This window comes from Trachemys scripta, chromosome 7, assembly GCF_013100865.1.
Source record: "Trachemys scripta elegans isolate TJP31775 chromosome 7, CAS_Tse_1.0, whole genome shotgun sequence".
Taxonomy (NCBI): Eukaryota; Metazoa; Chordata; order Testudines; family Emydidae; genus Trachemys; species Trachemys scripta.
This window is the reverse complement of record NC_048304.1, coordinates 18,640,118-18,653,639: the sequence shown is the minus strand read 5'-3', so window position 1 is coordinate 18,653,639 and position 13,522 is coordinate 18,640,118. Positions and strand designations below refer to the sequence as shown.

The following is a 13,522-nucleotide window of genomic DNA, read 5'->3' as shown; positions in this document are numbered from 1 at the left end:
TATGGTCGATCCTCATGTGTCACTCTGATATCCTGAGATGAAACTTCCAAACTTTTCATTCCAACACGAGGGGTTTTATAGGTCACTTGTAAAAAGGAAAAACAATTGATTTTGTGTCCTTTTGTGCTAAGCCCCTTTTTAATCTGTTTATACAGCACCTAGCACAATGGAGTCCTGGTCCATGACTGGGGCTCCTGGGCGCTATGGTAATAGAAATAATAATAATAATAATTAATTATTATTATTATTTTATTTATTAGTGAAATTTGTGGGTGGAGGAGAGGGGAGGGTTCTGATTTCTTTCTTTTTTAACCTTAAACATCTGGATTATAAAGTCTCCTCCTGTGTTTGCTCAAGTACTGTGTAGAAAATGGGGCTGGGACCTATCTATCCCTCAGTTTGAAGGTGTTTGAATCTTTCACAAAGAACCTTTTTCTCCCAGATGTTTGTTGGAGCTTTGCATTGAATAGGTGTTTACAAAAACAAAACAGAAAAGGAGGAGTTTGAAACTCTCTAATCAAAGATCGCTTTGCCTCTCAATTATGCAGGGTCAGTCTCTTTTAATGTCAGCATTCATCTACTTCTCAAGTGCTGCATAGAGTCATCCGGCAAAGGCAGGGTAGAAAAGAATTTCATATGAAGAAAAAATCAAACATAAAGTTTAAAAGCTGCCAATTTTTTTAGGCCTTCACACGTGCTAACGAAGAAAAAATGGCACAGCTCCAATGTCATTTGCCTTTGAGATCACTTTTAAGCCACAAGAATGTTGAAGATCGTTGCACTGCTTTGACGGGGGAGGAAGGTTGTGTTGGATGGAGCGGAGGGTGGAGGAAAAGTGTTGCACTGCCATGCAAGAGCAAGTTCAAAGAGCAGCAGAAGCAACACACCTACCCTCCCTCTCCCCCACAGAGATGCTGCCACTCAGAGTGACACACTCCAGAATAAATGGAGTAGATCCAGGATGGTGCGCCAATCAAATGTGCCTTTGCAGAAATGTATGTCTTGTTGGGTCTTTCCCTGTAGCTATTGACCATCAGAGTCTGAAAGAGAAATCATTGCCTGCAAACAAACAGTTACAGCAGCTTTTGGCCGCCAGATTTAGTCAGCATATAGAAATCAGTTTCCTTTCTGAGACTGGGTGATAAGAGACTTTCTGAAATCTGAGTCAAACAGTATGTTGTCCAGTAACGATAAATGCTGAAGTACAGCCCAGACAAGGCCAAACATAACTAGTGATCAGAGTGCAGGACTGGAACTTGGCAACTCACGAGTTCTAATCCTGGCTCTGGCACGGTCTTCAGGCAAGTCACTGTGCCGCTCTGCCTCAGTTTTCCCATCTGTCAAATGGGTTAAATATCAACTTCACAGAAAGGCTGCCAGGATTAGCTAAAGTGCCTTCTACAGGAATCACTAAGTGTTGTCCTTGCTGCTCCTTCCCCAAAACACAGCACCCATACCCAAAGTTTTCCATTAGCTGATTCTGTATGAAGTTGTCTGTGGCACAACATAGCAAACTAAGCTGTTCTGTTTTTCTTTATTTTTTCCAGTGAAGGATCTGGATACCGAAAAATACTTTCATTTAGTAAGTATCCCGTTCCAAAAGCAATCAAGGCTAATGACTCTCCCACTGTGTGTGGCCAAGGCTGTTTTCCTTGGGGGGTTACTTCACCCATCTCCCACCTCCTCCCCGTTTCCTTTGTAGGAAATGTCTATTTGGGAACTGGACCCTCTCACCAGGAAATTGCCTGAGAAAGGAGGTACTGATAACTTAAGGAAAAGGCAATCAGTGCACACAGATCCCAACAACAACTTCCCTGGAGCCTTGTCTTGTGGCTGGGAAAAGAATTACTTAGCTAGAGGAGTGTAGTGGGTGGGAAGGAGGCCTGGCCAGATGGAATTTGCAATGTACAATTGTTGTGGAATGAGCCTGCCTTGCAGCAATGTATTAATGTGCACTCAAAGGGCAGTAATGCTGTGCGGAGTTTTTTTGTCAAAGGCAAAGCTAGGAATGCTTTCCATATGTACAGTAAATGCAGGCGGATGCATTTGTCACCCAGCTAGCTTGTTGGCTGGTGATCAGACCTGCCCAGGGGGTTGGCTGACCCCCTGTGGTTACTGCGTTGTTTGTGTAAGAAGGTAAATACTTGAACATACGGTATGTTTGGCAGAGAGAATTCAGTTTTTATCTTAATCTTGATCATAGTCTCAAACATATTTCACCTTGATGGCTGCCAACTACAGATGCAGGAAGAGCAAAACCCTGCTAGTTGGGGATGTTTCAAAAAATGGAGTTCACTGCAAGCCTATCAACTTAATCTTTACAAGGAAGTCGTTTCTGCCACACAGAAGGATTCCAGCCTTTTATTCTGTTGCTCGATCATGAATTGTTATAGCAAGAGATCTTCATCTGGCCTAAATCAGCATAGCTCCATTGATGTCGATGGAGCTGTTCCGATTGACACCAGCTAAAGAGCCTGCCCAAAGAGTTACATTCCAAAGTAGGGGTAGGTAAGTTCCAATGGTATGAAACTCGATGGGAGAGGAGAATCCTACTCAATGTGACTATATTATTATGATATTCCTGGTGACCTCTTCCCAGCACGGTATTTCTGCTTTTGGACCCATGTCATTTCCATATATGTGATGGAAGAGGAGAGAATCCTCTTTCAGCCTTGATTATGTTACCGTAACCCAGCTCCGTGGGGCTGAAGCACTATGTGTGGTAGTGGCAGAGGAACCCCTTTACACTGCACTCAGTGAGATGCTGGCTCCCCATGATACCTTCCCTTCAGAGAGACCAACAGCGGGGTCGAGCGGCTGCATATAAGACAGCCTTACCAGCATGGAACATAAAACCGGTGCTGCAATGGAAACAGAGCAGAGATCTGTGGCCTGCTCTAGCTGCCCGTTACCATTAGAGAGTTCAGAACAACAGCATGGACTGAGCAGGAAGCTAGGAGAGAAATGCCTGTTTCCGAATCCCAGCTTTGTCACGGAAGCCTTGGGCAAGTCACTTAATAAATATTATTCCTCACCCATCTCAGTGGGGTAGTGAGGATTTATGAGTTCATGTTTGGACAGCACTCTGAAAGTCTGAAGTGATGTATTGTTAAACGTTATAAGGGAGAAAGGGGCATTTCGAGCATCAGGAAATATTTTATGAACTTCACATCTTTCCAAATAAAAAATATTAGAGCACTGCAGGAGAAGAGAGAGAGGGCGAAAGTGCACATCGAAAATAATAAGAAGAGGTACATCAGTGACATGCTAGGGCACTGCCGGGGCATTCATTCAATGATCTGAACAATGGAACATTTAGATTTTGTTTTAAAGGTAGCAGGGGGTTTGTTAACAAATCAAACAATGTTTTTGTGCTTTTTCCACATTTCAAGGCAAGCGGCTTTTTCTGTGTAAGCCTGGCTTTGTGTTGCTGGTATCCCAAATTACAGCAGCGCTGGGGGAATTCAAGAAGTGAAACAGACCAAAAACTTAAATGAAATTGAGCGGTTCATTTTCATTGTCCAAGTTAAGAGAAATAGAACAAAAGGCACAAATAGCAAAAAGTCAGTTTGAGCTTTAAGTTTCTTTCAGTTTTAACTAATCTAATTGTGTGTTTAGCAGCATAGATAATGTTTTATTTAATATATAAATTGTGTGTTGGTAACATCCCTTTTTACTCAGTAAAAAGATGTCCCGAAGGCAGGAATCTTGAACTTTTTTTTTTTATATTGACTCAGGTTCTTCCAACTGATGAACTGATTGAACATAAGAAGTCCCATAGACAGAGCCATAGGAAAAAAGTCCTACCTGAGATCTACTTGACCAGGTTACTATCTACTAAGGTAAGAGAAGCTGGGGCAGCGTGAATTTTGTTTATGGGAAATAGGATTTCTGTTGGTAGCTCTGTCATAAAATGTGACTTGTTATTTTGAAGCAAGGTTACATTATGCCCTGAGTAGAGATGGGTGCTTGTAAGGGTGCGGCCTCACCCCTGCAGCGCCCCCTACTGGTTGCTTCAGGGAATCAGCTCATCCAGCATCTGGAGCGTCCTCTGCAGGCCGGTGATCCGCTTTGTCCCTACTTCTGGCCCCTGTGTCCCTCCCAGGACCCAGTGCCCCTATTACTGGGATACTGCCCCCTGGCAGTACCCCACAGATCTGGGTCTCCCCTCCCTGGGGAACCCCCACCCACTATCCCCACCTTGCCTCAGCACTAGGCCACTGCCAGTCACCAACTAGCCCCCGCTCCCTGGGGCAGACTGCAGTATAGGCCACTCATCACTGGCAAGGGGGGTTTGGGCCTGCTGCCTTGGACTAGCCCTGGGCTGCCCTCTGCAACCCCCAGTACCCCTTAGCCTAATACTAGGCCACAGCCTGGGGCTTTCCAGGCTGGAGCTCCCCAGCTCCTCAGCCTTTCCCCAGCCCTGCTCCACTACAGGTACCCTATAGCTAGCTCCCTGCAGCCAGGCCCTTCTCTTCCTGAACACAGAGAGAGACTCTAGTGAGCTCTGGCTCCCAGTCTCTTATATAGGGCCAGCTGAGTCCGTTTGGGGCATGGCCCCAGCTGCAGCCACTTCCTCCAATCAGCCCAGCCTTCACGCTGCCTGCTCCCTGGGCTCTCTCAGGCCCTTCCAGGCAGGAGCAGGTGTTTACCCTGCTACAGTGCTGTAGCATCCCTCACTGTAGAGAAGAGATGGGGCTCTGCCATACCGAATATAAAGAGGCTGCGGCTGCTGGATATAAGCAGACTCTATAGTTTTCTCTGACTTTCTAGCTGGTAATCTGCCTAATGAAGCCACACATTACCTCCCTGTGGCCTGGCCTGGCCTATACACTTAGGAAAGGGATTCGGACTATGACAGAGGCTCAAGACCCAAAATTAAGATTTGGGCACAGACTTCCCCAAAGTTTGGGGATGTTCAGATCAGAGGAGGGGGAAGAGCATTGGTTCAATCTGCATTCGGTTTGGAACTTCCCTACACTTCAAGAGTGTTTGGATCCAGGGCTTGGGCTCAAGCCCGTCTTTAATCCCAGTGTGATGTATAGCTGGACCAGAGATCATAAGAATGGCCAACAGTCTCTAGTTTTCTATTTACTGTGCAGAACAATCACAGATGTGCTCTGAGATTCCAGCAGCAAGAAAAAGCGACCTCTATGCCAAAAGAAATTAAATCCAAACTGGAGCTAATTATATCACTATGCACAAAACTAACCTTTCTCTCTCCCGTTTTGCATCCCCTCCCTCCCTCAATTTACTAAACTGGCAGCAAAGTCTCTTCCACTTGTGAAGAGCAAACCCAATCCCCTTAGAATAGTAACTTTGTTTTAGTTGTTGCTGCTTCACCTTGGCCAATGCTATGTGCGCTTGTCCCCTAGGGAACACTGCAGAAGTTCCTGGATGACCTATTCAAAGCCATTCTCTGTATGCGAGAGGACAAGCCGCCTGTGGCTATCAAGTATTTCTTTGACTTTCTGGAGGAGCAAGCGGAGAAAAGAGGGATCTCTGACCCTGACACTTTGCACATTTGGAAAACCAACAGGTTTGGAAGATTCGACCCATTATTGCCTTCCTTTCCAGCTCACAGGACAAGTAGATGCAAAGCCACAGTGCCCTGAAATAATCATTAGAGTGATAATGCAGAGAGCTGGTAACGAATACAGGATTTAGAGTGCTTGGTAAGGCAGAGAACTGGGGCGGGGACACAAACAGAGAGCTGAGGGGTACAACTAAGGGACAGAGAAAAAAGGGGCAGAAAGGGGGACAGAAAAGCAGAGGGGCAAGTGGGGACAGAGAGCTAGCAATATTGCCAACCTCAGGTATTCAGAAATCCTGAGTCTGGCCCAAAAAAAGGGAAAGGGGAGGGGGAGCTTGAAGGAGAGGCTCATCTCCTCTCAGATGAGAGGGGCAGCTGGCCCTGAAGTTTTCGCAATGGGACCAGCTGTTCCAACCCCAACTCATGGAAATTAAGACCATGCTTTGGGAGGGAAGCTCAGTGGGTATGCAAATTAACATAATTGTTTGGTTTAGGGTATGGAAGTTTTATCTCCAGGTTTTTGATGCGCCAATAGATAGGGCTGCTAATGGGCTACAGAGCTTCTCCCTTCTTGGCCGCTGGTTCTAATCCAGTCCAAGTTGGTTGTGAACCAGAGTTGCTATCATCACATGCTTGGAGTTCTGGTTGGTGGTCTCAGTACAATGCCTCGTGGGCAGGCCTCTCCATCCCCATTGGCACTTTGAGCTGGCAGCCTCAGCAGCAAAGCCAAGGAACACATGAGCCACGGAACTGGTCCATCTAGGCCGGGGAGGAGCAGGTGAAGAGAAGTTTGCACTGCTGCTGTCTGTGCTGTAGCCATTTTGTGACAAGTTGTGTTTGCAAGGCAATCTCACCAGTACAGAAATAGCTGCCACAAAGGTGTTCCAAACATCTGTGCTAGGAAGACAGGTTGAAAGTGACAAAAAAGAGCAGGACAGCAGTGGCCATCTGGGCTCATGCCCTTGGAGAGAGAAAAAATGTATTGAAGGTCAGACACAAGGGATGTTTCCCAGGACCATGCCCACCCATCAAGCCCTAGTTACATTCTGACACTGGGACGGATGAACAGGGATCAGCACCACTTGTAGGAAGTTAGTTCTAAATTTACAGACAAAAGCACAGAGATCTTTCATGGACGATGCAAGGCTCAATTAATTACTCAAGGTGTAATGCAGCGATCATACCTAGGTAGGGATATTCATGCATACTCCATGCCTGATCCTCACACTGCACCCTAAGGGAAACACCCCCTCATCTGTGAAACAAATGCCTGCCCCTTCTAGCCAAGGTGAGGCAGGACAAGGGATGGTAACAATAATTAAATAATAACCTTGTCTCCATAGTTTTCCCTTTTCTTTTTTTCTTGTGTTTTTTCTCCTCCATCATCCTTTCTGCTATTTTCTTTCTTATTCTCAAATCACTCTGGAGTGATCTGGGAATGACGAAGCTCATCCAGTCTGTTTCTGATGCTTTCCCGTGCAGCCTACCTCTGAGATTTTGGGTCAACATTCTGAAGAATCCCCAGTTTGTCTTTGACATCGACAAGACTGACCATATAGACGCCTGTCTCTCTGTCATAGCCCAGGCCTTCATCGATGCCTGTTCCATCTCCGACCTACAGCTGGGCAAGGTACAGATCTGCAGCTCCCACTAAGATGGACCTTTCCCTTCACCCCACTCTCTGCTCAGGGTTGGTCTTACAAGAATTGAGATTGGGTGATGGGAGTGCATGGTTGTAGGCATGCTGGAATGATAGGCAACATGAGAGCCAGAGTCTGTGAAGTTAAGGAAATTGAGGCCTCAATGGTGAATGGATTATTCTGGGTCCTTCATCGGTAGACTAGGTGGTGGGCTGCCCTGTGTATTATTCCCCTTCTTCAAGGAAATCTGTATTGCTGAGCCCAATAGGATAAAAGCTCAAACTGAGAAACAGCCGTCACCATGAGTACACAGAGAAATGGGTTTATGACAGTATGTGTGTTAATTACGGCTGACATAATGACTGATGGCAGCCATTGGACTAAAAAGTGTAAGGATGGGCCCTATCAAACCTGGGGTGCTGACACTCCTGAATCTCAGGCAGTCTCCAAACCAAATCCCAGTTTTGCAAGTAGGCCCCATCTCCAGCTTTCTGTGACACTCTGTCTGAGAGTCCCATGCAGAGGCTGTGCACCAACTCCTGACCTGCATTAACAAGAGTTTAAGAGTCAGAAGGAAAATCTTAATGCAACTTCAAATAGAAGTGAGAATCTCATCTCACTTACAACGGTTCAACTTCAGTGATTTCAACAAAGCTATTTCTGAATGACCCTGGTGGAAGAGAGAGAAGAATCAAGCCCTTAACACTGAAAACATTAAGACAGGTTGAAAATTGGCTTGTGGTCTGTTCCATGTTGGGCAGCACGATGGAGACCTGATCTATACTTTGGTTTGCCAGATTAGCTTACATCTGTTAGGAATGTGAAAAATCCCCCCTCCTACCCCCCAAGAGACAGAGCTATGCTCGCAAAAGCCGTGGTGGACACGGAATTATACGGACCAAAACAAAAGTCCTTTTGCAATATTGCCTATTCCATTCAGGGAACTGGTAGACGCTATACTGACAAAATCAGTATAAACTGGTCTCCACTAGCAGGGTTTGCTGGTATAGTCCTTTTTCTAGCGTAGACAAGGCTTTAGTGAACTAAGCACAAGACTGGGAGCCAGACACTACTGCAATCTCATCTAAGCTCCACCATTGACTTTCTTTGAGGCCTTGGCCAAGTGACCTAGGCCCAGAACATCACAGGTATTTAGGCACCTAACTCCCACTGAAATCAATAGGTGTTAAGTACATAAATCACTTGAGATTCTAGCCCTTGGTCCTAAATTTTCGACGTGTTTGTGTATGGGCAGTGGGTGAAAGAGGCTGGGGGAGGCTAAGCCTTCCCAAACGTCCACTAATGCTCCCTGCTGCAGCCCCGGGGCTAGGCCATGGCGGAGCTCTGAGCTCTTCTGGGTGGCCCAGGCTCAGGGGCTCAGTCCTGGCCAGCTGGGGCTTCTCCGAACTGCTCCGGGTGCTGGCAGGCCAGCTCAGGCTCGAGGCTTCTCCTGTGCTCCCGGGGCCAGCCGGGGTTCAGGACAGCGCTGGTGGGCCAGCCAGCAAGAGCCGGAGGGGCAGACCCTCGGGCGGAAGGGGCAGGGCAGGGGGCTTGCCTCCCCAAACTGAGGGTGCATATGCCACATGTGTGGTCCTTTTTTGCACACACCTGTGACCATCCAATGTCAGGGTTGGGTACAAGTAGAGCTGTGCACACAGAATCAGCCCTGACTTGCATGCGTGCATCGGGCATAGCCCACAGGCAGGTGAGGTCTATGTGGCAGTTCACTTGCACTTTGAGGAATCTAGGCTTTAACCACTCAGGTTTCCTATCTGTGAAATAGGGCTAATAATATTAACCTACCTCAGGAATTAAAGGGTTACCAAATCCACTTATATAAAGCTCTTTGGAAATATCAAATGCTATATAAGTACTGTTAGTATGAGGCTCTCATCCTGCCCCTAGCACATATTCCAGCATTTATAAAGCAAGATCTCTGTGTTGCTCAGCCCAAGAGCATGAGGTATTGTTTTTCCTGTATAGAAAAGTCCCGTGGAATCAAACAGGTATGAAACCTTACAGGGGCCTATCGAAAATACTCTGAAAACATGACAGAGAGAGAGAGATTATTTATTTATGCCCCAAGTCTGAAAAACAGTTACACATGTGCTTTATTTTACACACGAGCAGAGATATCGACTTCTGTTTTAAGCACATGTGTAATTGTTTGCAGGATCAGGGTCTTATTTATTTTTATGATGATAGTAGCCAGAAATCAGGATCAGCTCCCATTGTGCTAAGAGCATTACAAACATATACAAACACACAGTCCCTGCCCTAAAGAGCATCTGATCTTTTTAATAGGTCATTTGATTTCTAGCAGGGCTATCATAGGGTATTCTGGTCTCTAGGCAGTTCAACCACACCTACAGAAAAGCGATCATTCTTTATTAAGTTCTGGTGGTGTTTCCAGAAGGGATCATTTTCAGTGTTGTAAAACTAAAAGCTACATGTCCCGGTTTGTTCAGGTGAGCAGTGCTCTGATTATGTAACTCTACAACTGCATGTGACTAAGCAAGAGTGAGTATTTTTGCCTTCAGAGACTTTGCCAAGATCAGGTGGTGGATCTAGGCACCATCAATTCACATAGGATTAATCAGTTTAGTTCTACCCTAACTATTTTGAATATGCCCATCACCCTAGTATCTAGGCATCTGATTCTACTCAGTCAGTGATTTTACCTTGCTGTAACACCATTGACTTCAGTGGAGTTACTCTTGATTTGAGGGAGATCAGAATCAGGCCCAAGCATCTAGCTTCCTCTTGGGATTTGATGTTGCTGAGGCTACCCTCTGCACTTTACCACAGATAAATGTTAGTATTTCAGAACAGTTATTGGTCTTTATGGGCCTAATCCTGCAGCTCTTTATCCCACAAACAGTCTAATTGAAATCATGGAAGTAAGGACTCAAGGAACGGACTGCAAATATACAGCAGTCTAGAAAGTATGGGCCTGGGTCTCCTCTCACTGCTATCCGTTTTACCCCCATGTAACTCACATCATCCTCAAACTCCATAGCTCAAGCAGCTAGAAGGAAGAGAGGTTGTGTGTGTTTTATTGTCCTCCCTTTGGCTCCGCTGAGTTTGGTGTTGACATCTGAAACTTCCTGACATAAATAAGTTTTATGCATGAGTGCTGTAAATCATGTCCTCATGGTGCAGTATGTGACGCAGAGCACACCCTGTGGGGGCTGGGTGTCGGAGCAGAGCATTCCACCTAAATTAAAAGCATCAGGAAGTCTTTACTGGGAGAGATTTAATACTGGAGGAAGATCTAATGAGTGCTTGATTTTTGTTTGTTTGGGTTTTGAACATTTTTAAGTCTGTTACGAAACACCTATAATTTGTCCTTGTCAAACTGTCGATTAGAGAAGAGGGGGGTCAGCTGGGGTCAGACAGCAGATGGAAATGTTTTCAGAAACACAATAGCATAAGAAAGGAATCGTTGAGTAATGTGGGAAGAATAAATCTCCCGCATAAAAGTAAAGTGGCCTGTATATACAGTATGTCACCAGCCTTAAACTGATGTAATTGCACTGCCTTCAGTGGAGCTACTCCCAGTTTAAATTGGTATGAGATTAGAATCAGATCACATATATCTGTGTTCCATGTATGTAATAAACTGTAACATGCAGTCCCTGTGCCAACATGCAATTTATAATACATATGCATACAGAAACTGAGAAATAACTAAGAGGAAGTTTGGTTCCCTCTGAGCTTTGTAAAGGAAATGTTATAAACAGGTTATATAAATATGCAAGGCATTGCACAAATGCAGTCTGTGGGGTTGAAACCCCACAGACCCTACAGCTGATGCTGAATGCTGGTGCCCATTTAGTAAGGGTATGTCTCCACTTTGAGTTGGTAGTATAAGTGCCACCTCAAGGAAACATGCCTGCACTAGCTAGTACCCTAAAAATAGAAGTGCTACCACAGCAGCATAAGTGGTGGAAAGGACGAGCTGCCCCAAGCGTTATCCCATGGGAGATGTTAGGGATGTATGCGGGGTGGGTAGCCCCTCCCACCACTGCAGCTACACTGCCATTATGCGACACCAGAGCTAGCACAGGTATGTCTCCTCAAGCTGGAAATTACACCTCCAGAAAAAGTGTAGACATACCCTTACCAGTGCTAGCCAGACCGCATATTGCAACTGTGCCCTAAAGGCTTCCCTGGCTTCCTGGTTATGGCATGGTGCATTTCAAGTGCTGATATCAACCTTGAAGGCCTTACCTGGTTTTCTAGCTGAAGGACCCATCCCCTCCCTGTGTAGCTGCAACATTTGGGGTCAGCTAGTGTGCTCTTGCTAACAGTCCCTGAACTTGTGTGTCTGGGGGTTGGGACAGGCTAGTCTCAGTACAGCGTCATTCAGTCTAGAACTTGCTCCCTTCCTTGTCCCAACAGACAGTCTGTTGACCTTCAGGGCACAGTGTAAAGGTAATAGGCCCAGGTCATTCCCAGGGTAACACTATTGAAAGGAATGGCACTACCTGGAGGATCAGTTTGATCCCACCAGTTTGCTCGGACTTTTGCCTGAGTGGATGCTGGTGGGGATATACCATCCCTGATAGCTGGGCAGGGAGAATGAGATGATTAATGTCCTACTTGGACAAAACAAAGTGAATTTGGTATTTTCCCTTTATTAATTTACATGCACTCCATCAGACACAATGTGAGCTGGACACATTGTTTTAGACAACTAAAAATAAATCAAACCTCTATTGAAAAAGAATCCAAAGGCCAATATGTCAACCTGCAAAGCTCAGTCCCTCCCACCAACGTGACATAAAGAACTTGATTTTTAAACATTCTGCGTGCCCAAAATGAATGTGTAAATTTGGGCAACACCTCATCATGTATGTACCCAGTACCCTGATTTACATGCAGTCTTAGCAGTTGTCTGTGCACATTAGTCATGCCATAGTGCACACATTTTGTGCATCTTACTGGTTAAAACCAAGACCCAAAAGTTTAGCTTTTTCCTTAACACAGTTGAAGTTCTTGTTTTAAAAACTTTGTATTAGCCTTCCCATGTGAAGCTTGGATGACCAGGGAATAAGCCATGAGCCTTGGAGCCAATGAAGTATCCATCTGTCTCTCTCTCTCTCTCTCTCTCTCTCTAGGACTCACCTACCAATAAACTACTGTATGCCAAGGAGATTCCAGAGTATAGGAAAATAGTGCAGCGCTATTACAAACAGATCCATGACATGCCGCCTCTCAGTGAGCAGGAAATGAATGCACATCTCGCAGAGGAGTCACGGGTAAGAAATCCGCAAAGCCACAGTAGCTTTAAAAAGGGTCCACTCATACACCCACTGGTGTCCACTGGAGTAAGAGCAGCCCCACAGAATCTGTTGTGGGACTGTGTTGTTGTTCTCCAAACTGCTGAGCATGCCTTTTCTGGCTTGGTAGGTAACCTATGGGAACAGCAGGCAGGGATCAGCTGTCTGCAATACAGGACATTGGGTAGTGCAGCACAGGGCACTGCTGTTAAGCATCATACATGCTAATGCTGAAGGAGGAACAGAAAAGGACAAATCATTTCTCCTCGCTCTATATAAACACAGCCAGATCCACTAACTCCACTTTCTCTGGCTGCAACCTTCAAATTATCAGGCATTGGCCCTGTTTATTTGCCCTAAAGAGGAGCATGGTAGGAATGAGTGGTGTGCTGCTGTGAAGACAGAAGAATTCTAATGAACCAAAAGGCAGTTGACTCTGAAGCTAAGGCCCTGTCTAGCACATCAGGGTGGACCAGCGCTTCCCTGCACTGGGAGTGAACAAACTTGGGTTCTGTGCCAGGTCTGCAGTGTCTTTGTTTGTGATTCCACTGCTAAGTGCTTCAGTTTCCCCCTCTATAAAATGAGGATAATAGAGCTGGCCTGAGAACAGTAATTCCAGTTTGCAGAGGATTTGGAATGAAAACAAAATTTTGATGTTCTCCATGCAACAAATAAAAAAAAAATTGATTTGGAAAACTGAAACATTCCATTTAGATTTTTTTTTAACAAAACTCTGCCTGGCAGGCTGCCAAGGTGCTGGGAGCCAAGTCTCCCATGGCTCCGAGGCCAGCTGGCTACTCAAACACCCTGCTCTTGGGAGTTGGAAGCTGAGGGAGCCAGCTTCCCAAAGAGTCTAGAAGCCCTGAGGTCCCCAGTTCTGAGGCAATCTGTCTGATGAGCTATTGGGAAGCTGGGCAGGTGAGCTAGGAAACCAGACATGTTTCAAAACCTGCCTGACAGTCAGGTTTTATGCCTGGGTTCCATCGGCACTTCATCAAAATAAAACCATCTCCACAAAAGCATTTCAGTTAACGAATCTGCAAATTCCAATGAAAGATATTTTG

At 45.7% G+C, this 13,522-nt stretch overlaps 1 protein-coding gene across 1 annotated transcript in view; it reads left to right on the top strand.

Moving 5' to 3' along the window:
• The window catches only part of PLXND1 (plexin D1), a 118,637-nt gene extending 105,864 nt beyond the window's left edge, over positions 1-12,773 (top strand). Inside the window, exons 30-34 of the mRNA XM_034775966.1 lie at positions 1,548-1,582; positions 3,738-3,842; positions 5,376-5,539; positions 7,016-7,163; positions 12,297-12,773. Of these exons, the coding sequence (XP_034631857.1) occupies positions 1,548-1,582; positions 3,738-3,842; positions 5,376-5,539; positions 7,016-7,163; positions 12,297-12,686 (842 nt within the window). The 3' untranslated portion in view covers positions 12,687-12,773. The remainder of the gene's footprint in view (positions 1-1,547; positions 1,583-3,737; positions 3,843-5,375; positions 5,540-7,015; positions 7,164-12,296) is intronic.
• The last annotated feature ends 749 nt before the right edge of the window (positions 12,774-13,522 follow it).